A 22797-nucleotide genomic window follows, 5' to 3' on the forward strand; every position below is an offset into this window, starting at 1 on the left:
ACTCATTGTACTCTTTTCCAGGTTAATGCTAGAGTCTGCTGGAGCCTCAATTTGCTTCAAATCCAGGTTTTTGGATGCTAAAGTCCTCTTTGCATGGCTGATTGTCCATATAAGGTGACATACGATTGCTGACATCTCCTGATCATGTATTGTGGCAGGTTGTAGCATCCAATGGATGGTTGCCGCAATTAGTTGATTTGGGGACTTAGCTGCGGGCTATGCACTGTGGAACGATCTTAGCGATCTTAGAGCCATGGGCGCTCTAGCAAGCTGCGCCTGAAGAGCACTGTGGCTTTCATTGCCCACCCCCACCGCTTTCGGGAGCTTGCCCTCGTGCATTATTCCTCGATGTATCAAGCTTCACTTTCCCCACACCTCGTTGGCGACATTCCTCGAAAGCCGCTCAAATGATTGAATCGCGTTGATAATGTGCTGATTACATTTTCCCGGTGTCTTTTTCTTTACTTACCCGTTTCCTTTGGATTCAATAGATCGCATCGTGTGCAAGTCTGTTTTCAAGATATATTGGGGTATGAGACCCGAGCACCAACCAAAACGAGGCCTCCGAACGCAAGGTGGATGTCTAGTGGGCAACACGGAGTCTTACATTTTCAGTACCATCATGATCAGTTGACGGAGCTGATGTCCATGATCCTATCATGGAGTCCAGTGCCTTTTTGCTCACGGGTGGCGTTGCAAAGGAACAAGTGTCCACTAATCTATCGGTCTCGATCGCCAGGCCCTCATTCTCTGATCTTTCCCTGATTCATTTCATTCTGTCTGTCTAAGGAATGTTTGGGGCATCCTATACCAAGCTTACCGTCGACGTTGAAGCTTTGTACCTCTAATTGCACACAGCGTCCAGTTTCTACCGATCCGATGTGCCAGGGTCCTGTGTCTTGATGTCCCGAAACGCTACCTATCCGCAACCTTCTACTTCCACACTCAAGCGATATCGCGCATGTATTTACTGGGAGCGAGGGAGGTACATCAAGCACTGTAATGATGAGTTAATAGGGCTGTTCAATTGTAAAATTCCAAACGTTGCAAATCGTGTAATTCAAACTCCGCCAAGTCGCGTAAATTTAGAATTGAACAGCCCTAATGGAACCTGTCCATGGATCTAGGTTCTGGTCACTCACTCTTCTCCTTCCATTCCCAATAACATATGGACTAGAAGTCGAAAATCTCGACCGTCCTGTTATCAAGACCCTTGGCGTGGCCATCCTTGCGTTGACTCCGAGTAAGTTTTTAGTGGTGCGTTTCCCCCGGCCCGGTTCGTCTTTTGCCCTCTAGGACGCCCTGCTTATCCTCAAACACGTCCCGGTGTGGTTTCCGGGTGCTGGTTTCAAGCGGAAAGTCAGGGAATGGAACAAATTGTACGCCCAGATATATGGTAGGCGCAGGGTGCGCTACTCGAGCGATAGATCCAAGGAAAACGGACCCGCGAGTCCCTCGTTCTTCTCGAACGCCCTAACTAAATTATGATCAAGAAGACCTGACGTACACCCCAGGCTCAATGTATGAAGGTGTGTACGACTTCAGCTGCCTTCATTCTTACTTGTGCTCAAATCTGGACCGTTAATGTAGCCGGTGCCGATACCACATACTCTGCTCTGCTGAATTTCATCCTCGTTATGACCGTCTTCCCTGAATACGAACGAAAAGCTCAAGCGGAAATCGACCGTGTCGTTGGACTTGGATGGAGACTTCCAGACTTTCGAGACGGCGAATTACTGCTTTATGTGGAGGCAATCCTGCTGGAAATTCAGAGGTGGTGAAGTTGCACCTCAATACATTTATGCCGAGGATGAGTACAGAGGGTATAGGATCGCGAAGAGTCGACCGTTACGGCAAATATCTGGTAAGTCATCCAGGTCTTCACAAGTCAGAAGAAAAAGGCTGACCGGTGGCTGTCAGGGCAATTCTTCACGATGAGGTGTACCCCGATCCCTACACCTTCAACCCAGAACGGTGGACAAAGGACGGGAAAGATCAATACGTGTCTCCTCTGCTTTCGGTTTTGGCCGACGGAATACCAGGAAACCTCGTGCTGATCACTCTCTTTGGGGTAGCATCTGTCCCGGACGACCAACCTCGACAATGTGGATCTCAGTTACTAGTATCCTCGCGGTCTTCGATATCTCGAGGCGGTGAATGATGATGGTGTGCTTGTGGAACCGAAAGTGGAATATAGCGATATAGCCCAAGTGAGTTCTTCCTTACTAAGCTCTTCCGTTGCCCTATCAATTACTCTAGCTGAAAATCGTCTATCTATATCATAGTATCACACTGAGATCGGATGTACATGGAGCATTGGTTCTGGAGCAATGAAGCATGGCAAGCACTAGGATTTGCTGACAGTGAACGATTTCAGGTTCCGTGAGTCGAGGGCAAAGAAGGCATTTCGGAAGAGGAGGCGACAAGGAGAGGATTATCAAAATAAATAATGGTTTGACTCGCCGCGTATGGCGTAGGACATCAATAAAGACTAAGAAATATCCGACGTGGCCCTATGTCTACCATACCCCTCCACTTGGTCAGATTGGACGGGAACATGCTTGCTACTATACGCGATGCTTTTCCCCTGTAGGCTTACGTTACTTTCAGGCTCCAAGGCATACATCTCCTCGTCGTTGTTCTGTTCGCTCCGATTCTGATTGAATTCAATGGGGTGTTGAGAGCTAGCAGCGGTCGTCCTTTGACTGTCCTTCAACGACCTGTTACTCAAAATCTTCACCCTGACAATGACGAGGGAAAATATAATCCCGATTAAGGGCGTGATCTAAGTGCGATGAGTTAGAACGCGAAACGGTCAGCTCCGAAATCCACTCGGGTATTGAGGATTTACGCACCATGTTAGCCAGGATCGGCATACTTTGTTGACGCCTTGGAGTCTCGCGCCGGAGGACGATAGTGAAGGCAATTAAGAATACGGTATAGAGAGCACCACTCTCCAAAATAATTCTTGCGATGGGAAAGAAACTATTGCGACCCCACACAACGCTACTTGGCAGCCTACCGGCCGTCCTGGAACTACCAGTTGAGTGATGGATGACTTCCCTCTCGTTCCGCCAGATACGGAATGCAATCAACACTAGACACATATCCGGAAAGGATACGTCAATCCGCGATAGAGAAATGATCACACATCTTCACTCACAATTTGCCACTCCGTTCGCAACGATGGATAGGGTAAACATGGCAGCACCAGAGGCCCAAGGTCGCTCTAAGAGGCCCGGATAGGTTCCTGGATGCTGGGCCGAATACATGGTCATATAGGCTATAGCTTTGAGGCCCAAACAAATATCAGCTCGGCGTCGTGGGTAGAAGCAGATATCCAGAACTCACTGGCGCTAGCCAAGCAACAGAGAGAAGACAAGATGATGACATACCAATTCTTTGCCCAGACAATCCAACAACGGTAAATCTGAGAGCCACCACGATCAGCCAGCATGATGGCGCAGGCTTGGTGAGTCGGACTCACCACAATGACATCCCCCAATATCATCATTGTAAGGAATATTGCTTTCTTCGCCAAAACCAAAGGATTACCGAGATTGTCCATCTTTAGCTTTCGGACAGCTCGCGGATTGGGCCCGGGGGCGATTTCGATGAAAGCGTCGAAGATGACCACACAATTGACAACGATTTCAGCCGTCGCCAGAACGAACATGAGCCTGTCTCCATTTTATTAGGGAGAAGGTTTGCGCAGGACGATAAATGAGTACTCACACCGAAGTGAAAATGACGGCGTAATTGAGGTCCGCATTTGAACCTCTCTTCGTTAAGATATAGAGAGTGCCGATTGTGAGTACCGTGAAGATACCTGTGGGAAGCCAGTAAATGGGGACAGCTGAGGGTATAAAGGTTTTATGGCAGAGCGAGTGCTCACCGTAAAGGATCGCCTCCACGATCATCCCAACGAGTTCCGCAACATCTGTTTGCATCGGCGCAGTAGTCGCTTTGAGTTGAGATGTCTGAATATCCGAGGAGAGGGCTTCGTACTTCCTTACACGACCTATCCCTGATTAAATAGATCTCCCAGTACGTGGTACTAGGACTCGGAGCGCTGTGACTCAAGTCGGTATAAAATAATTCCGCGCCAGTTTGTAACGTGGTAGATGGTATCATTCCTTGTAGAAACAGGTTAGATGAATTCTCCGAGTAAATTGGTTGGTAGATGTGAGTACCAGATATGGGTTGCTCCCGAACCCAAACACGTACTGACATGATTGCTCGCAAGTGGAGATAGACAATGTCCAGCGCCTTCGGACTAATTCATATGCCAAGCTCCTACAGTTTCACCGTTTCTCGGTTCTGTGGTAAAGAGAACCGTCTCCAAACCAGTTGCAGGCTCCACAGAACTTGAATGATGATCAGCCTGGCGACCTGGCTTTTCATCACAAAAGATGGCGGATTGTGATATCCCGTTTTGCACAGATACTCCAAAATCCACCTGCCGATCGGCCCGACATGACGTCATCTACCTTAAGTCCGAACCCCGATAAAGCTCTCACGCATTCATCCCGCTTCAGCTGCACCTTCCTATATCTGAACGTCACTATAGTCTGCCTTTGGGAGACTAGCACCTTCCTGAAGTTCCTCTGGTCGCTATCGCGTTCGGCATTTGTAGTCTCGACATCCCAACGGTGCTCCAAACGCTGCTGCTTGTAAATTGTGAGAGATCCAGGGGTGTTGGTCATCAGTTGATAGAACGAACGGTGCCCACCTTTATTTTGATCGATGCTCGCGTTGTTCATTACTTCCTGCCATTGAGTTCGCAACTGACAACGTACGGGGAGTGACAAAAATATTTTGTTTGTCGTTGTTATGCTAATTCCACGGCATTTATTAGATTGGATTATTTTCACCCAATGCCAGGTCGAAAGTATTGATTAAATCTATCAAACATTGGTGGGAAAAAATTAACCTATTTACCAGGTTTGGCTGTTATAAATCAACCGACCCAACCCTCACATTGCCTTTCTGACCCGACCCATGCAACACTGGGTCTTAGTTTGTTACATTGAACCCACGCTGTTTGCTCCTGGTCTCATCAATGCGTGGTACAGAGCTCGAGTGAGCTCGAGTCCCTCAAGTCGGTCGGGACTCATGAAACTTTGTGATCGCCAACACATAGTGTCTAGTTTTCTACCTATCCGATAACATGTCCGAAGGCAACCGATCCGCGACCTTCCCCTTTCACTCAAGCGACATCGCGCATGTATTTACCGGAAGCGAGGCAGATACATTGAGCTCTGTAATGATAAGTTAACGAAACCTATCCATAGATATAGATAGCATCGTAGTACTAAACATGATATATTATATGTGACATTGCAACGGCCACACGTGGTTCAAGCCGTTGTCACTCACTCTCCTCCTTCCATCCCCAATCTTTTCCAGGTCGCTTCAGGCCGTCCATTCACTCTCAGTCGACAATACAAGCAGAGCTTGGTCTCTGTTCTCAAGCAAGCACCCTCACCACCGCTTCTTAACCTCTCTCACCTCAACCATGGCTTATCGTCAGCCAGCTCACGATCCTTACAGTAACCAATATTCCAATTCGCAAGAACATTCCAACAACAACCAGTACAACTATGGCAACGCTGGCGTTACTCCGGATTACCCACCGACACAACATGCAGGAGGTTATAACGACTATGACACTCAATCTAATTGGGATGCAAAGTCTACCAAATCCTACACCAGCACTCACCACGGTTCTCAAGCCCATCTTAATCCCTACGAAATGAGCCAGGTTCCAGCCGTTCCTACCATGCCATACGCCTCCAACTATCCACCCCAGCAGGGGCGACCCGCCATCTATCACGCTCAGAGCAGTGCTGGCTACTCTGTTGCCCGGGAGAAGATGCTCAAACGTCGCTCGGTTCGACAAGTAGAGCTTTTCCAAGGAAACTTGGTCATCGACCTCCCGGTCCCTTCCCACATCGTCCCTGGAGGAAAACAGAGCTCGGAAGAAATGACCAAGTTGCGGTATACAGCTGCAACCTGCGACCCTGACGACTTCATGGCTTCTAGATATTCGCTCAGGCAGTATCTTTGGGGAAGACAGACGGAGCTCTTCATTGTTATGACCATGTACAACGAAGATGAAGTCTTATTCGTTAAAACTATGAATGCGTGAGTTCTGGTCTCCCCCCTTTCAGTTTGTTTTGTTTTGTTGATCGTTGCATCTCACATCAACATCCTCCAGTGTCATCAAAAATATTGCCCATCTATGTTCAAGGTCTCGGTCCAAGATGTGGGGGCCTGAGGGATGGAAGAAAGTCGTTGTCTGCGTCGTATCCGATGGGCGGAGCAAAGTGAACAAACGCACGCTACAAGTTCTGAGCTTGGTGGGTACTTTGCGGCCTTCATGCGGCGTTAGTTGACTCGACAATTATCCAGATGGGCTGTTTCCAGGAAGGTGTCATGAAGGATGAAGTTGCTGGCAAGGATGTCACTGCTCACATCTTCGAGTGCGTTGTTCATTTTCGTCCATCAAATTGTCATCTCACTTGTTACAGGTACACATCGAGTGTCATAGTAACGGAAACTGGGGAGGTTTCCCAAGGGTCTTGTCCTGTTCAAGTCCTTTTCTGTCTAAAGGAGCAGAACAAGAAGAAGTTGAACAGTCACAGATGGTTCTTCAATGCTTTTGGCCCGCTCATCAAACCAAACGGTCAGTCATACTCGCATCGTATTCTTAGTCACGCCGCCTGATCTTCCGCTATTAAGTCTGCGTACTACTCGATGTCGGTACAAAGCCCACTGGAACGTCCATCTACGAGCTTTGGAAATGTTTTGACAAACACTCCAATGTCGGAGGTGCTTGTGGAGAGTAAGGTCAACCTTTAATTCCGGTTGATCGCCGTTACTGACTTGATGTTCAGGATCTGTGTGGACACCGGTCGTGGATGCTCCTTACTGCTTACCAGTCCACTTGCAGCCTCTCAAAATTTCGAGGTGTGTTGCATTTGTCTTCAGTCCGGCAACCGCTTGATAGAAATTCTTCTACTAGTACAAAATATCCAATATCCTCGACAAGCCACTGGAAAGTGTCTTCGGATACATCTCCGTTTTACCTGGCGCCTTCAGCGCCTATCGTTACAAAGCCCTCTCAAATGGTCCTGACGGCAAAGGTCCACTCGCCTCTTACTTTAAGGGAGAGGCTATGCATGGTGGCGGAGCCAATGGCGCCGGTCTATTCGAGAGAAACATGTATCTTGCCGAAGATCGTATCCTTTGCTTCGAGATTGTCACCAAGAAACGGGAAGCATGGGTGCTCAAATATGTCAAGAGCGCGAAAGCTTCAACTGATGTGCCGACTACCGTACCAGAATTCATCTCGCAACGAAGAAGGTGGCTGAATGGATCCATGTTCGCTTCGGTTCATGCAACTGTTTTCTTCTTCCGAATCTTCACATCTGGCCATAACATCTTTCGCCAATTTGTTCTCTTCGTAAGTCTTCTTTCGCTCTAATTCGGTCAGTGCTAATTTCAGGTTTATGGTTAACAGCTGGAATTCCTATACAACGCTATTCAACTCCTCTTCTCGTGGACATCTTTGGCTAACTTCTATCTAGCTTTCTTCTTCGTATGTCATCTTTCTCTCTTGTTCGAAAACTTGTCACAAACATTCTGCACAGCTCGTCTCATCCGCGACTCAAGATCCTAAGACCGATGCCTTCAATTTCATGTCTCAAGGTGCAGGCAAAGCCGTTTTCGAAGTCATCCTCAAGCTCTACATCGCCGTGATCTTCGTTGTTCTCGTTTGTTCCCTCGGCAACCGTCCTCAAGGGTCCAAATGGACGTACATCCTAGCCATTTTCCTTTTCGGTCTATGCAACATCATCACAATATGGTGTGCCAGCTGGACCGTCTACCTCGCTGTTCCCCACAACGTTGATGGCTGGAAGAACTTCCCAGAACTGGTCAAAAATACACCGGCGTTACAGGACATAGTGATCAGTTTGGCGGCGACGTACGGACTGTACTTCATCAGCAGCTTCATGCACTTCGAACCGTGGCACATGTTCACCAGCTTCATACAGTATATGTTCTTCCTCCCCAGCTGTAAGTTCTTATCTTTCCATCCTCTAGGTTTACCGGTCAGTAACATGGTACGTTCCTTCAGACGTCAACATTCTTATGATGTACGCGATGTGTAACCTTCACGATGTTACATGGGGAACGAAAGGCGATAACGGTGCTGCTAAAGACCTTGGAGGTGCCAAGAAGGTAAAGAACGAAGGTGGCAAGGAGGTGATGGAAATCGAGTTACCTACTGCACGAGAGGACGTTGATCAGATCTGGCAAGCTGCACGGAGCTCGTTGAGGGTCAAGCCACCTCAAGAGAAGGAGCATAGAGATGCTGCGACGAAGCAAGCTGATCACGACAGGAACAGTCGAACGAACGTTGTGTTGGCTTGGCTCGGAACTAACATGTGAGCTGACTTCGATCCAGCGTGTTACAACGGTTTTGCTGACGAAAGGAACTTTTTGAAGGGCTATGATTTTGGTGTTCACTTCGACGGCGTTCACGGACTGGGTGACGCAACATATTGACACAGACAAGAGCACAGTGTTTAACCCATACTTGTCATTCCTATTTGTCGCACTGTATGTGATACTCTTTTTCCTTACTCCGTAAAGAACTCACCTTTATTTCGCTTTTCCTTGCAGAGCTGGTCTCTCTGCTGTGCGATTCACGGGGTCTTTCTTATACCTCGTCTTCCGGCTCTTCGGATTCTAAGACGCCTGTTTGCTGGGTCAAACATGTTGATGTTTTTTTATTCTTTCATTATTCCTGTACTATGCTCGTTCGATGGAGGAAAGGAATGGTATCCGAAATATTGTCATTGTCAGTGTTGGGGAGGATGTAAAGGATTTCGTAAAATTTTCTTTTAATCCCTCCGTTGATCTGTATTCCTTAGTATGATTATCTTGCTACAAGATCTAGGACTCAATTCCTTGACGGACGAGTTTACTGGCTTTCGATTTAATTTACCTGGATATCCACCGAAACGAATATTATCCTCTTTTTCTCTCTCCAGTTTTCTCGTTGGTTAGGACCTTCCGACTCGCTGTCGACTTGACCCAGATTGTCATTACCTTCAAGAGTCGGATGGAAAAGCGGGACGGGCGAGGGTGACGGGATTGCTGAGCAACTTCTCATATCGCGCCTCGTCAAATGCAAGAGGTCCCCGTCACATCGATTCGTCTTTTCCGGTCGACCGCGTTGTAGAAACCAGTTAAATGCAAGTACACTCTCGAACTCTTCAGTGAACCGGAAACCCATAGACCTTTGTCCGACATAGCGTTGAAGAAGCGTTCTAGTCTCGAATGCAAGGAAACTCTGTCTATTTTATCTGCGGGTTGATCTTCTTTGGTTTGGTGACATACTAAGATTTTGTTGGGTCGACGTTGAGGCGAAGTATACACAAGATTAACCACATCAGTTCTAGCCCACATCGAAGCACTCATGCGTCGCGTCGCAAGTTCAAGTTGCTCTCCGCTGCCCAGGTCGCAGCGGTGAATACTAGGATCCCATATTCTACTGGTGTTGAAGGTCGAGGTAGGGCGTTCGCCGTCAATGTCATGTTGATGTAACTCTGTTCTTCCAGTTCTACTCCGATAACCGTCTTTTCCTCGACACCGTACTAACAGTCATCTCCCCGTTACTCAGTCTCCTCTGTCGGTAAAACTCTACGACCTGCAGTCGCAACGTCGATCCTCCTAGTACGCCCAGCTGAACACCCCCGTCGCGATCATGATCTATGGATTGAATAATCATATGAGTACAGGAGAAAAAGCCTAGTTCCCTCCAGATGCAAGTAAAGGAGGTTGCAGGGCTACAGTCCAGAAATTTACAAAGCTGTGGTATACAATAGGAATTTGCGACAGGGTCTTGAATGCAGAACAAACGCGCAGAGGGAGGCGTGACAGACAAACCATGTCCAGGCCTATAGGCCAACTGACAGACGAGGAAACAGAACATGTTGACGCCTTGCAGTATAGGGATAGCATCATATGTGGTGGGCCTCAGCTTCGTCTTCAAACCGATCTCCGACGTTCTCTCCATCTGGGAGACCAAAGAGGCATTTGATACCTGCTTCCATCATCGCCGGACGATGGGGGGTTGGCTGCCTTATGACCAGCTGCTCTTGGTCTACAGACTTTGCATCAAGAAAAGGTGTCTTGCGAGCAATAGCTTCCACCTTGGCGATGAGATTGACGCGTGCGTCTGCAGCAATAGATCCAAATATTTCGTATAATTGTAGCCAGCCATATGCATCCTGTAACGAAAGCGTTCGATATCGCGGGTCGAGTCTGATAGTCATCTTTCCTGCATCCTGCAAAATTGAATCGTCAGTACTTACCACAAAAGTCGGAGCAAACAGCAACCTACGTCAACCTCGCCGGAGTAGATTCGGCACCCATCTGTTGCTATAGCCATACCCCACAATCTAAAAGCACCGATCCTCAGTATCTTGTAATGTTCACTGAGAACAACAAGATCCATGATGACTTGGCGGCCACCATCTTCCACCTTCTCGTACTTTGCCTCGATAACAAAAAAGATTATGTCCCAGTGAGGCGGTTCGAAGCAACCTTTCCCTAACTTTTTCGACAAGTCGTAAAGAAGTTCGATAGACCCAGGAGTAACGTTGAAGCCCTGCAAGCGACAAAGAGCTGCGGTGTCAACTGTGCACGTTTTCGGCGTGTTTTGCAGGAACGAATGGCCGTTGCTCGGAACTGGAATCGAAAGTGTGTGTTCTTCGCTGAAATAGATTGTCAGTGGGACGGTAGAGATGGCGCATATAACCAGGACACACCTTGAGCTGAACATGTTATCGCATGACTGGTTAAGCTCCCGAAATTTCAGCTCCATCAAGTCCAACACTGAACTCTTTCTGGGGCTCTCCAACATGGCACGCACATATTTCGTCCAAAAATAGCCTTGTAGTTCCTTGAGCGAGAATTGGTGAAGTAGATGTGGTCCCTCAAGGGTGATGATGTGTGGCGAATGCCCCTCGCGGAGAGCTTCATAAAATTCAGGTACTAGACTTTGCTGTATGTATTCTGGGGGTGGAAGGGGCTATAAATGTAATTTGAGTGATGTTCGCAACGAAGGCTTCGAGAAAGTAAACGCACAATACGAAGATGGAGAATGCTGTTCGGGTAGATAACCTCAGAGAATGTTGTAGAATAGCCTTCTGTAATGGTGACCGTCTCCCAAAAGGTGAGATAAAAACTGAATTGAGTGGCGTCTCGGCACATGCTAAATCATCTGTATTGAGATTTGATTTAAAGTTTGTCACAGAATGTAATCACGTAGAGGTTCTGGCCCTCCCTGGGCTATCTGGCATAGGCGGGGGTGTCATAAAGGCTGGTGTTGCTAGAGAACAGTTTTCAGCACATCGTCCAATTACCCCTGGGCATTGGCGTTGACTATGAAGTACATTCAGCTATGGAGAGAAGTAACGGAAATCAAACCAACCTCTCTAGAGCGCTGTGTGAGCGCTTCCGCTTCGCGGGCAAAGGTTGTTTTGACATTGATGGTGGTGGTGGTGGTTGAAGGATGGTGGTTTGATATCGCATCCCCCCCGTGCACCAGTATGCCGACGACGAGTTCACTTATCGGGTATTGAAGGTCAATCATTTATACTGTGTGAGTGGTATGGGGAAGAAGGTATCCTATCTTGGACAAATATCGGGACTGACCGTCTCTCCTCAGTTGTTTGACCAAGGTCCGTCAGGCAACATTGCCATTCATGCAGTCTACGATGGTCGCTTTGAGTATGTATGGTAATCAAATAGAAGTCCATAACATCGTGTTACAAAGGGGAGATGGAAAACCTGGACTGACGCAGATTAGATTGAGTCATAAATATCTCTCAGCAGACTTGCGTTCACCCCTACGATGCGGATACCCTAATTCCTGCTCGTTCCTTCAAGCTCTTACCACCAGTTGCAACGACCAACATGGTCTTCCCAATGCCCTTAACCAACAAACCCGTCCCGGCCAAAATATCCCCCACTGCTCCGATCGAAGCAGCACACAAAGCAATTGGGGCAGCAACGAGCATCACTAACCCTCTCCCAACATCGTTCAGTATTCCTTTCTTCTTCCCTGGCGCTGCCCGCATAAAGAGTTCAGCGGTCCTGTGATAGTATTCCCTGACGCGAATGTCATTCGATCTGTCACCAGTTTCCTTTAATTTGCGTATGATAGCTTCTTCCTGTTCCCTGACAGTTTGCTTATCCTGAGCACTGGCACCAGGTCCGCTAAATTGCTCATGAACGGCCTTGTACTCTTCTATCGCTTGTTGAAGCCGGTGAGCAGCGTCCTTCAAAGGGTTGCCCGATGGGCTCAACTCAATGGGCGGAGACTCCCCAGATTCAGACGAAGGGGATGCTGGTTTCGTTGAAACCGGCGAATCACCCTGGAGTGGTAGGTCCGGAAGTTTAGTTCAATTTACAAGAAAGCTTGCCTTGACTACTCACCGCTGTCGGTTTTGAAACAGCGTAACTTGGAGGGGCTAGGTCGACGCTAGGACGTAAAAGTCCCTGTTCCTCTGCTGCTTGTTCGCCTTTGGAATCCGACTTGGAGAACATGATGTTGATACGGGAATGCAAATTGAGAGGATCGGTGTTTCCGAAAAACGCTCCTTTAATGCTTTTGAACAGAACGGTGAATGTGCTGCGCAGTACTTCTCAGGCAATGCCACCAGTGTGGCCTTTGATAGAACGGGAAGGATACGGAATGGGTGACCGGTTAACTGGACTGCGTAACTGCGCAGTTCCCTTTCATCGTTTTTTTACACACGGGATGGACGGACGAGGTAAGAAGATTTCTGTTCGCGGCCTAGATTACATTAGACAACATAGACAAGCTGGAGTTGAGAAAACTATTTTTTCAAAGCCCTCGAGAATCCTAGGACTACTGTTGAGCTTCTAGATTATGACAAGGATAGGACAACGATCCAACCTTGGGCGAATTCATCTCAAACTGCGAACATTCAAACGTGGAGTCCTTGGATGTTCTAAGTGGTGGGGCCGACGACGTCCTCGGAAGTATAGGCTGACGACCTCGCCTGCCAAGGTCGCTTCAAGAAGTGTTCTGGGATGCTTGGACCCGGCGCAATATTCTCCAGGTAGACGATTTATTGGGACCAAGGCTAGCAATACTGAAGTAATGATGAGTGGTTGGGAGTTGATTTAGTGAAGATGATTGCGCAGTCAGGAATGGGTAAGGATCCGTCGAAGAATGAGGTGACAATTGAGGTGGCCGTTGCCGGGAACGTAAACCGGAGATCTCGCGTTGGAGGAAGCGGGAGAGGGGAGGTGGTTGAACGTTCTTGCGCTTCCTCCATAAGCGGTTGATCGACTGAAACGCTTTCCCGTCATCGTTCGTCAAATCAGGCGAAAACAGACTGGATACCCTTCAAAGAGGTCAAGTTTCCTGCTTCTTTGTGCTCGCCGACTCCCGATGCCTCTTCTGAATCTCAAAGATCCCGGTACGCGTCCGAATCTCCCTTCTTTTGAGGGCAGTTTCAGGCGATAGTAATGGCTAGCGTCTAAATTGGTGATAGATAAACAAGGTCGTGTTGCGTTCACGGGATTGGCTTTCCATCCTGCTGAGTTGGTTGGTTGGTGTTGATAATGGGATGGTTGGAAATTCTTCTCAATCAGCGTGCTTCTTGAGAGGCAGGGTTATGACTCAGTTGACGGAATAAGTTTGGAGCAGTAGCTTCCTCCCCGAACTCCCTGTAAAATTCGTTCTTTGACTGCTTTCATCGCGGAAATCACAATAACACTTACACATCAGGCGTGTTTGCTCGTTCGGAAAGCCTAAATCCTGTTGAATATCGGGCAAGAACAGAGTTAAAGAGAGAAACCTGATATAATAGACCACCACTGGGCAGAAGCGAAAATCTCATGGAAGCGGCTCCCGACTCCGTACCACAACAATCTCAACATGACGGACCATCAGCTTCCCATGAAATCGATCCTATCTGGACAACAAGCCGTACAGCACGTCAAATACATTCTCTAGGTGAAGTCGAAAAGGTTAGTCAATCAGATATACAACTGAAATAATGTAAAAATGAAACTGAAGCGAAAAAGCAGGATATCAGTCGTTTACTTTCCCTAGCCGCCTCCTCGATCTCATTACTCACTTTACCTCAAACTGACGGTCCCAATGATAATCTTCCGCAAGGAGAAGAAAGATCCGAACAGTTCGTATTGGAAGTTAGTGAATACTTTGAACGTCTGGATGTGAGTCGCGTTAATTCTACTTCACTGAGGGCTGTCCAAACCCTTCCTTTCGAAAATTCAGTCAATCCAGCTTGCGATGCGTTCTTCACTAGCTCACATCCGACACTCTCGTATCGCACCTTCAGCCATAAACGCGCCTCCACCTGGATTTCTTCCACCATCGCTAGGCGTGCAACTTCCTTCTGAAGAGGCAACAGAGGATGCGCTGCATAACAATCGAGGTCTTCAGGAAGGAAGAGCTGAAAGGGACGCGTGGAAGGGTATCTTGGATGCCCTGACTCGGATGAAAGAGGCCATGGATAACGAGACTCAGGCTCAGGAGGAAGGATCCACGGAAACCCAGGGCCATCCTCAGAACCACAGCCAAGCCAAAAACGAGGCATCAACGGATATGCAACTCTGAACAATTGAAAGGAAAAAATTTATATTTTGCACGTTTTCAAGTAGTTAGATCTGGCACACGAATGGAAGCCATGAGGTGAGCTCGGTTCCACTTTACCCTCCTCCTTTTGCTCTCCGTCAATGGCTGAACTCCATGGTCGAAAACGCCGAATGTTATAGATATTGATCATGACATTGTACCACTACGCACTACGCAGATACCTTTGCTCCGTTCAAGACCCGCGTCTCTGTCGTCTCTATCGGGCCGATCAAACTTCCCCGCCTTTTGTAAGGTTTCGGGCATGGCGGATTACGTCTGCCGTAATTTCCGTCCCGGAATCCTGGCTATTTAATTCCCTACAGCTAGCTCCGTGATACACGTGTTCATTTACTCTTGAATGTTATTTTCCTGAAACGTCAAAGCCCTGTCCGAACCACTTTGGCCGTCGTTTTCGATTTCTTTGTCGATCAACCGCAAAGTCGACCTTTCCCGTTTGCAAAATGAAACAATCAGAACTTCCAACGAGCTTTTGGGAACATTCCTCTGATCAACTTACGCGCTGTTAAACTTTTTACATAGTTCATCTGTCCGAGTAAGCTGTAGCTTCTGTCAGCCTCCGAGTAATCTGGCGGCGGCGACAGGAACCCTCCCCCACTCCAGGACGTTGCATTTGCATTCCAGTACAATAAAAATAACAATATAAATCACTCCTCGACTGAGGATTTAAATTGTCCAACGACAGCAGGCAGACATTTGATAGAAGAATTCAGATCATTCTAGAAATCCACAGTTTCGTCAATTTGGTCGTAAAACTACAAATCGATAAGTAGCACGATGCTATCTAACTGAAAAAAATAGCAACTGAATCGTCGTAGTACTCGTGGATAGATCTTTCATGTATACATAACAAAACATAGGGGGGGGGGGGGTCGTGTGTGTGAGTAAATGTGGGGGGTTCGTAAGTAAGAAAGCGGTAGTGGGAAATAGTAAAGCGGGTACATTCCATTCGATAATTAACGCAAGCGTAAACAACGAATGAAACAGTGAAAATATAAAACATGAACATCGATCACGGGAAGGCAGGAAGGATAACAGATGGATTCGTACGTAGCGTAGCTAGATGTGAAGTGTCATTTCGTGTCCAGTTGGATGGGTGGTGAACGTAGAGCAGGTAGAGTAGGTTGATCGGCAAGGAATGAAGTCTTCCTGTCCTCTGAAATCTTCGACTACACGCAAGACAGGAAAACTCAGAAACGCATCTCGAACGAAGGCGACAGCAAAGTTCCGCACCACAACACCATCAAAGCTCAAGCCAGGAACGAAAACAAATCAACTGAGAACCCCAAATCGTCATCAAACCAACTAGTGGCGGACAGAAAAGGAGAAAGAAGCTAATCTGATCTTCGTTTTCGACCCAAACATAGATGATACTGTGAAAATCGGGTTTGCGTGCCGTACATCGTGGACGCAATTTTCTTGATTCCCCGCGGAGGAAGGAGGATAGAACCAGCGACACAGGGGGTTCGCCAGAAACTTCGCAGATCAAGGGTTGGAATAGCTACCTACAGGAAATTCAAGTGCGCCGGCGCACGAGAAGAACCGCATCCAAAGAAACAACACATGAATCCGATCGTCCGTCCGTTATCCGTAGAGTGAAACCCGGAAGAAGCCTGTGCCACTGACTTGAACTTCGCCGCTTGCAAAGCAGGAAAGGAGGGCTTGGCAGGGTCGCCAATAGTGAGATGTGCATGGGGTTTAAAAAAGGGTGGACGGACGTCGGAGATAGAAAATGGATATGGATGGTGAATAGTTTAGGAAAAGGGGTGAAGGGGTGTGAAGGGGGGATGGGGATGGGGGATAGTGGAGCTGTTAAAAAAGGTGGGCGGTAGTGTGAACAAAGTGTACAACAAGGGGCAAGGAAAATATGATATTACACATAATTACAGATGATGTTGACGGTGATTTGGTGGATTCCTAGGTCATAGAAACATTGTGATTGGCAAGACCACTTGTTGACGTTCCACATCAAACGTAGCAGCCACAGTTAACCTCGGAGCACCTGAAGAAAGGATCTATACGACTAATCGACGCCAGTGTATCGGATATCCACGCGAGGCCATCCAGCAACTAAGTGGTTACCTACAAGCGTGGGATAGATAGATGGAGTGGAAAGGGAACTGGGATAGGATGTTCGGCGAGCGACGGGATCAAAAAAAGAGTGTACAAGAACGTGCACGAGAGCGGCGAGACGAACAAAGCGTCTCAAGCCAGCAAGCTCGAGTCTTGTGTCGTGTCGCTGTCGCGGAACAGTCATCTACCGAGTTGGTCGGTCGTCCATCGTCGATTGTGTAGTCGTGGGGTATCCAGATTCGGGTATGAAGAGGAGTCGGCCATGCGCTGACCGAGCAGACACAAAAACCGGGGCGTAGAGAGGAAAAGTGGTCGGTGTGTTTCGACGACAGGGAAACCACGATAATCGTGAGGAAATGTGAGTCATGCAGGAATAAAGTTACGAATGCAATGCGAATAGTCCGTTCATAAATCAAAGCGATAGTTCACCTGTCTGAAGCAGAATGTAGATATTGGCCGGAACTCAGTCGAGACGACAGGATTTGATGGGTTTTTTTTTTTTCGAAGGTCCGACTTCAATGAGGGCTTTAGAACTGTTGGGGATGCAGGTTACCACCATTAGGTGCAATGCCATGTCGGGCGGCATGACGTTGGCTGGCAGTGCCGAGCATTAAAGCCTCGTTGACGCTGCGAAGTCGGTTAACTTCATCCTCGGAAGCCTTGAGCTGACGTTCGAGGTTCATCTTGAGCGTGTTGAGCCCTTTGATGTGTTGAGAGGCTGTGTCGAGATCAGTATCGTATCGATCGACGTCGGTAAATGAACGAAAACGATGACATACCACGATCGAGCAAGAGGACCTTGCTGCACTTCTGGCTCACAGTGGGCAAAGCTTCACGAAGCTTGGTGTACCCATCTCTGAGCTCGTCTCGTCGCTTTTGCTCGGATTCAATACGTTGCCTTCGAACAGCTTCACGCTTCCTGCAAGTGGGTCGATAAGACATCAGAAACAGATATTCTAAGATCGATGGGAAAACGAAGACGGTTCTTACAGATCGACACCTCCAGATGACGCGTGATCATCCTCCTCAATATCAGATTCATCGTTGCTTCGCATGGTGTTGCTCCTGGTAGTTCGCGCTCTCCTGACACTGGCCCGTGTGGCAGACGGCGCAGTGACGTGACTGGGAACTGCGATCGGGTTGTAGCGATGCGACCTTGGGACAGTCGCAGCATAGGGAACAGTTGGAGGGGGAGTGTGGTTGGAACCACGGCTATGCCTACCACTGTTTGATCGCTGTTCATCAGAAGATGCGTCGCCGGCGGCGCTCAGAGTATACCCGAGTAATGGAGGGGAGACGACTGTGGTCTCGAGAGGGCTCAGCGGGCGAATATCGTAGGTTTCAGGAGAGTAAGTGTACTCTCCTCCGAGCGGGAGATTCAAGGTCATCGGAGACGATGGAACTAATGACAAAAACCCTTCAGTTGAAGTGGAAGAAGCTGATACAAAGGAGAAACTCACGCAAAGACGACGTGTGAAAGGACGGAGAAGGAGGATATTGGAGGTAGCTGTCCATGGGAGTTTCGATGAGGAAACCATTCGAGTGGTCCATACGGTCCATAGTGTAGGTGTGCCCAAGGCTGGTCTCGAATTCCATAGACATGTCGAACGCGATTGAGGATGACGGTAGCGTCTAGAAAAAAAATAAAAAATCGACAATAACTGAGTCGGATTAAGATCTGTAAACGGGTATGTGGCGTGTAGAAGTCAACATCGATAAGTTGTCAAACAGCTTAGGAAAAGACGTACAGGTGAACTCCAGCAGGGAATGGGTTGAAAGGGAGATGCTGGAGGTAAACCGCTTTGAAGTAGGTGCGGTCTGGAGGGATGGGGCGGAGGAGGGAGTTGGGAGAGGGGACAGAATAAGGAAGATTGCCTTCTGTGGAACGAATTCTTATAGGCACGCCTCATGGCGGAATTCCCACAGCAAGCTTATTCGGTGCCTCCGGTGGCCGGCCGTTTACGTAATCTCTCCGCCCGAGCCGACCACAGCCAGTCTTCCCGCTGGTTCTGAGCAGTTCATTTCCCACTGAGCCCATTTGCCCTACATCGGCTCAGCCCTCGGTTTGCCCTTGTATATCCCTCTCTCTGGCAACTACTCAACAACGCCCCACCGACCCTGAACCAAAACTTGACAAGGTCCAAATCGATGCACATTGTGCCCATTCACGTTGTTCATTTGGTAGTGGATGTCACACGTCCCGACATCAAGATCTATCTCACCGGCAATGAGACCGAAAGGAAGGGAATCGGGTGAGGGGAACTAAGATCACTACTCTTGAGTTTAGTATTTGGGAAAGCCCGGGTTTACCAATAGACCTGTATTCCAGGATCCTCACCCGCGGGTAGATTTTGGTTCCAGAAGTGTAAGTAGACTGTTTAATGGTTCATAGCACAGCCTGTCGAAACATATGTGCGAAAGGGAAGCTGTAAATCCCATCACTTGCTCAAAACCCCATTTTCGATATATAGAATCAGGTTACTAACCAACTTGGGAACACATGTATCTTGCCTTTTTCATACTTTTGTGGTCGTTCTTGCCGGCAACGTTTTTAATTTCCCGTACGTCGGGGCATCCGCCAATGAATTCCAAGGCCCCCCTTGGCTCAGTCCACCCCCCGACGGCTTCTGGATAGAAAGACCGTTCTAGCTCACCAAGTCATCCGTGTACTCTACAGTCACTTTGACTTTCAATTATCCTCCGATCACAAGCACAAGGGGTGGACATTGATGCTACTGTGACGGCGACGGACGCAGCTGCCCATACATCTGCCAAATAAACCCCATAAGCGCAAGCTCTGCCTTGAAGTACCGACCCTAATTTTCTTCCGGATACAGTGGGTGTTCCTGGGACCCCCCCGCCACATACGCAATGTCACTTCTAGGGGTCACACGAACAGAATACCCGGAAACATATCAGAATGGTCATTACTTCGTTACATGGCAGAGTCGTCATAAAAACATTGGGTATCGTAAGTTTCGTGAGTAGAGAAAGAGATAGCACAAGGATAAAGGATAAATAAAATGAAAGAATTGTTCGCAAAAAAGGGCAATGTCCGATGTAATACCATGAGTCTTCAACGGCAGGGTTATATTTGCCTATGCATTGTAATAACCTATAGGTTCCATTGTAAAGTTCGGCTTCACAGGCATTTGTATTAGATACTCACCGCCGCGGAACGGCCCTTTCATGCCTGAATAATGTTCCAACCGTTTCGAGAACCGCCAGTTCAAGAAAAACATGTACATCTAGTGGCAGAATGTTCGCTCTTAATAACCCGAGCATTCACCGAATGGCGAAGAAAACTTACTTGACATGCCAGGTCCGCTAGAAGAGTCACGATGAATGCAAGGTTGATACTCGAGAATCCAGAACCACAGAATCCGATCGGCATCGAAGAATCTGTAGAATTGCTTGCATTTGCTACGGATTCTTCCCACAATTGCCCTCCATGACTGCATTCCCAGACGATCTTGTCCTTGCTGTGAAACAAAATATCAGTCTGAGGTCACGTTCGGATTGTCGGAGCAAGTTCCGGGAGTATAGGCGAATGAATGAATGTTCTGACCACGGGGACTAGCCAGTGGAGAGTCACGGAGAAAAATTGACATACCCGCGGTTGAGCTCCACAATCATTAGAATGGCTCGAATAGCAGAAATAATAATAATGAACGGCCAGAGGAACTTGCACACTCGTGTCCAGATGTACGATCGCTAGAAGAAAAGAAAGAGAAAAAGCCCCAAGATCGATTGGAGTTTCGTGGAGCAAACGTTAGCAGGATGAGCGTAATAGCGAGCTCCAACTAAACGTACATTCGAAAGGGCCAAAATGTTGATAATTGCCACCGCCGCGACACCTAATCCAATACCACCGTAGATGAACCTGAGGACGGGAAGAAACAGGGCATTCTCATTTTTAGCGTCTCAAGCGGCAGACATTGAGAGTGTACTTGCCATTCAGGGTAAAAGAAAAAGAGGTATTGGCCTTTAATGAGGAGAAAGAGGCCACCCCCAAAACTATAGGCCTGTGAATGAATGACCGACTCTTCAATACGTTATCAGAGAAAATTGAACAAGGAATCGTACGGCAACGAGCACAGCCCAAGCCATCGACCCAGCCCTCTAACGGAACAAAACAAATGAGCCCAGTCAATCATTACTCTTCGCCAAACCACATTTATAAGCGAAATGATTGTACCAGAGGGAATATGAGCAGACAATTATCACACCTACACCGCCAACGACAACCATATCAGACGATTCGGCGATTAAGACAAAAACAGGCAACAAGGCGCACCACATCGTATCGGCTATGAACTAAGTTATCGAGGATCGTCACTGTTGAGGTAGGGTATCGCGGTTGTCGGTCAATACGAGGGATCTGGGGCCGTGAGGATCGTCAAAGGTGCTGGGAACTGGGAAAGGAGACCCGACCGTCACCAACGACGAAGCCTGTGACGATGTGACATGGTCACTTGACCCCCACGTTTGTCGACGTCGGGTGTTACGGCCAAGGACGAGCAAGCATTCGCCTGCGCTCGCTCACACAGCGTAATTACGGCGGGGACTCAGCGCACCATAACACCCTGCTATCAAACTCGAATCTCAAACTCTAATTGCTGCCTTATCTCCGAACTCAGCCTTCCTGGAACAACAAGTTCGATCTTCCGTTCTAGACTCTTACCGCTGCACGGCTTTGGATACTTGCATGAATTGACTCTGATTTTTCATTTTCGATTTCATTTGATTTGTGACTTTCTTCTGTTCTTTGGAATCCTCGGTCTGAATATTCCCGGGATGTTGTATAGAATCTCAACGGAGAGTTCACATGAGTCCGCCGACGGTATCTTCGTTTCTCCTTCGAGCTCGATTTTCGCGCCCTGGTCTAGAAATTTGCTCTGCACAGCGCTCAATCTACTCAGTCACCCCTTCATCAGAATATAACATCATCGTGATCTTCTCCGTCGATGACTTAAAACTACCGTCTTTTTCGATCCTGGAATTTCCATATGGCCATTTGCCTCGCCGTTGCTTGCAGGCGCTTCCATGATCACTTGACTCTTCACAAATCCTTTACCCAGACATTCAATAATCACACTTCTTTGCCTACCGCGACTCTAGGGCTAATACGGCACCGAAAGAAGGACGAACGGGACAGAGTCTAGGCTCAAACCCCGAGTTTTTTCGTTTCTGTTGGTGTTTTTGTTTTTCCCCAAGGATAGGAAGAGTGATGTGGAAAATGAACCAAACAAGGACCTGATCATTCTCCATGTCCAAATACAATGGTCTACAAGATTGGGTCAACCAGATATAGGGGCCTGGGATGAGCGCTTGAGCATCGCCACCTTCCAGTTGCCCACTTTTCTCTGCTTCTCATGCCGCCTTCTTCATGGCTCGAAACAACGACGTTCGGTCATATCCTGTCAAATCATTTCGCCACCTTCAAAGCTCGTTTTTGGACCGTGCAAGTCATGAAAGCTATCTACACGGGTGATCCAACAAGCCGAAGGGATTCTGGCATTCATATCCCTCGGATCTCACTGTTCTATACGGTCATTCTGACCTCCGGCCGCTTTCTTTTCGTTCATAATGGACTCTGTGTGTTTAATGAACCTGTGAAAGTCCACCCGACAGCTCGGCGGACTCAGATTCGTGGGGGGTGGGTGAGCAATCATGATCAGTCTCTGTGAGCCACTGCCCGCTGTTGTGCGAAATGAACCAATTTGCCCTGCTATCGCCTGGATGGTTCGCTCTCAACGGAGCAAGTGCGTCGGGATGAGTGGACCCAAACGCTGTTAAATCGGTTCGGCGATGAATTAGGAGAATGAAAGGTTGCATGATGCGAGGGTACGCATGCTCAACCGTCGTTCAATGATTACTTCTGGATGAGATGAGAGGAAGACGCAATCCTCTCCAAATATTCATCATTGTCGAGACGTTCAGGTTTCGGTTCTTTCTCCATTCTCTCGTAACCGTGAATCCAGGTTGTAGGC

At 48.0% G+C, this 22797-nt stretch overlaps 8 protein-coding genes across 9 annotated transcripts; 3 read left to right on the forward strand and 5 right to left on the reverse strand.

Moving 5' to 3' along the window:
• Positions 1-1519: 1519 nt before the first annotated feature.
• Positions 1520-2161, forward strand: E1B28_001614 (uncharacterized protein; the record flags this gene model as incomplete). Its single annotated transcript, XM_043147562.1, has 3 exons — positions 1520-1529; positions 1591-1777; positions 1921-2161. The coding sequence occupies 3 exons, from the start codon at positions 1520-1522 to the stop codon at positions 2159-2161; spliced, it is 438 nt and encodes a 145-aa protein (XP_043016272.1).
• Positions 2162-2491: 330 nt separating this feature from the next.
• On the reverse strand, positions 2492-4073 carry E1B28_001615 (uncharacterized protein; the record flags this gene model as incomplete). 2 transcript variants are annotated; one of them, XM_043147564.1, is made up of 8 exons in its annotated part: positions 4009-4073; positions 3896-3940; positions 3736-3829; positions 3488-3680; positions 3352-3430; positions 3164-3289; positions 2856-3097; positions 2492-2785 (listed from the first exon to the last, which is right to left on the reverse strand). In XM_043147564.1, exons 2-8 carry the CDS (start codon positions 3918-3920, stop codon positions 2492-2494), a joined length of 1053 nt encoding a protein of 350 aa, XP_043016274.1. In that variant the 5' UTR covers positions 3921-3940; positions 4009-4073. The 2 variants fall into 2 exon arrangements, with proteins under 2 accessions (XP_043016274.1, XP_043016273.1); XM_043147563.1 differs by having other exon boundaries at positions 3896-4073.
• A 1291-nt stretch (positions 4074-5364) lies between these two features.
• CHS2 (Chitin synthase, class 2) lies at positions 5365-9061 on the forward strand. Its single transcript, XM_043147565.1, has 12 exons — positions 5365-6147; positions 6221-6362; positions 6415-6485; positions 6534-6688; positions 6745-6847; positions 6900-6972; positions 7028-7468; positions 7526-7603; positions 7656-8082; positions 8144-8453; positions 8515-8628; positions 8692-9061. The coding sequence occupies exons 1-12, from the start codon at positions 5519-5521 to the stop codon at positions 8759-8761; spliced, it is 2613 nt and encodes an 870-aa protein (XP_043016275.1). The 5' UTR covers positions 5365-5518; the 3' UTR covers positions 8762-9061.
• A 973-nt stretch (positions 9062-10034) lies between these two features.
• On the reverse strand, positions 10035-11393 carry E1B28_001617 (uncharacterized protein; the record flags this gene model as incomplete). Its single annotated transcript, XM_043147566.1, has 5 exons — positions 10035-10361; positions 10418-10790; positions 10845-11107; positions 11164-11290; positions 11344-11393. The coding sequence occupies 5 exons, from the start codon at positions 11391-11393 to the stop codon at positions 10035-10037; spliced, it is 1140 nt and encodes a 379-aa protein (XP_043016276.1).
• A 534-nt stretch (positions 11394-11927) lies between these two features.
• On the reverse strand, positions 11928-12627 carry E1B28_001618 (uncharacterized protein; the record flags this gene model as incomplete). Its single annotated transcript, XM_043147567.1, has 2 exons — positions 11928-12455; positions 12517-12627. The coding sequence occupies 2 exons, from the start codon at positions 12625-12627 to the stop codon at positions 11928-11930; spliced, it is 639 nt and encodes a 212-aa protein (XP_043016277.1).
• A 1320-nt stretch (positions 12628-13947) lies between these two features.
• Positions 13948-15092, forward strand: E1B28_001619 (uncharacterized protein). The gene is made up of 4 exons (XM_043147568.1): positions 13948-14082; positions 14140-14292; positions 14354-14770; positions 14854-15092. Exons 1-3 carry the CDS (start codon positions 13951-13953, stop codon positions 14693-14695), a joined length of 627 nt encoding a protein of 208 aa, XP_043016278.1. The 5' UTR covers positions 13948-13950; the 3' UTR covers positions 14696-14770; positions 14854-15092.
• A 2239-nt stretch (positions 15093-17331) lies between these two features.
• E1B28_001620 (uncharacterized protein) lies at positions 17332-18406 on the reverse strand (the record flags this gene model as incomplete). The annotated part of the gene is made up of 4 exons (XM_043147569.1): positions 17332-17522; positions 17584-17723; positions 17795-18206; positions 18265-18406. 4 exons carry the CDS (start codon positions 18404-18406, stop codon positions 17332-17334), a joined length of 885 nt encoding a protein of 294 aa, XP_043016279.1.
• Positions 18407-19902: 1496 nt separating this feature from the next.
• Positions 19903-21106, reverse strand: E1B28_001621 (uncharacterized protein; the record flags this gene model as incomplete). The annotated part of the gene is made up of 9 exons (XM_043147570.1): positions 19903-19919; positions 19974-20052; positions 20115-20286; positions 20418-20518; positions 20618-20687; positions 20759-20829; positions 20891-20926; positions 21003-21033; positions 21102-21106. The coding sequence occupies 9 exons, from the start codon at positions 21104-21106 to the stop codon at positions 19903-19905; spliced, it is 582 nt and encodes a 193-aa protein (XP_043016280.1).
• Between the last annotated feature and the right edge of the window lie 1691 nt (positions 21107-22797).

Source organism: Marasmius oreades, chromosome 1 (genome assembly GCF_018924745.1).
Source record: "Marasmius oreades isolate 03SP1 chromosome 1, whole genome shotgun sequence".
In the NCBI taxonomy this organism is placed as follows: domain Eukaryota; kingdom Fungi; phylum Basidiomycota; class Agaricomycetes; order Agaricales; family Marasmiaceae; genus Marasmius; species Marasmius oreades.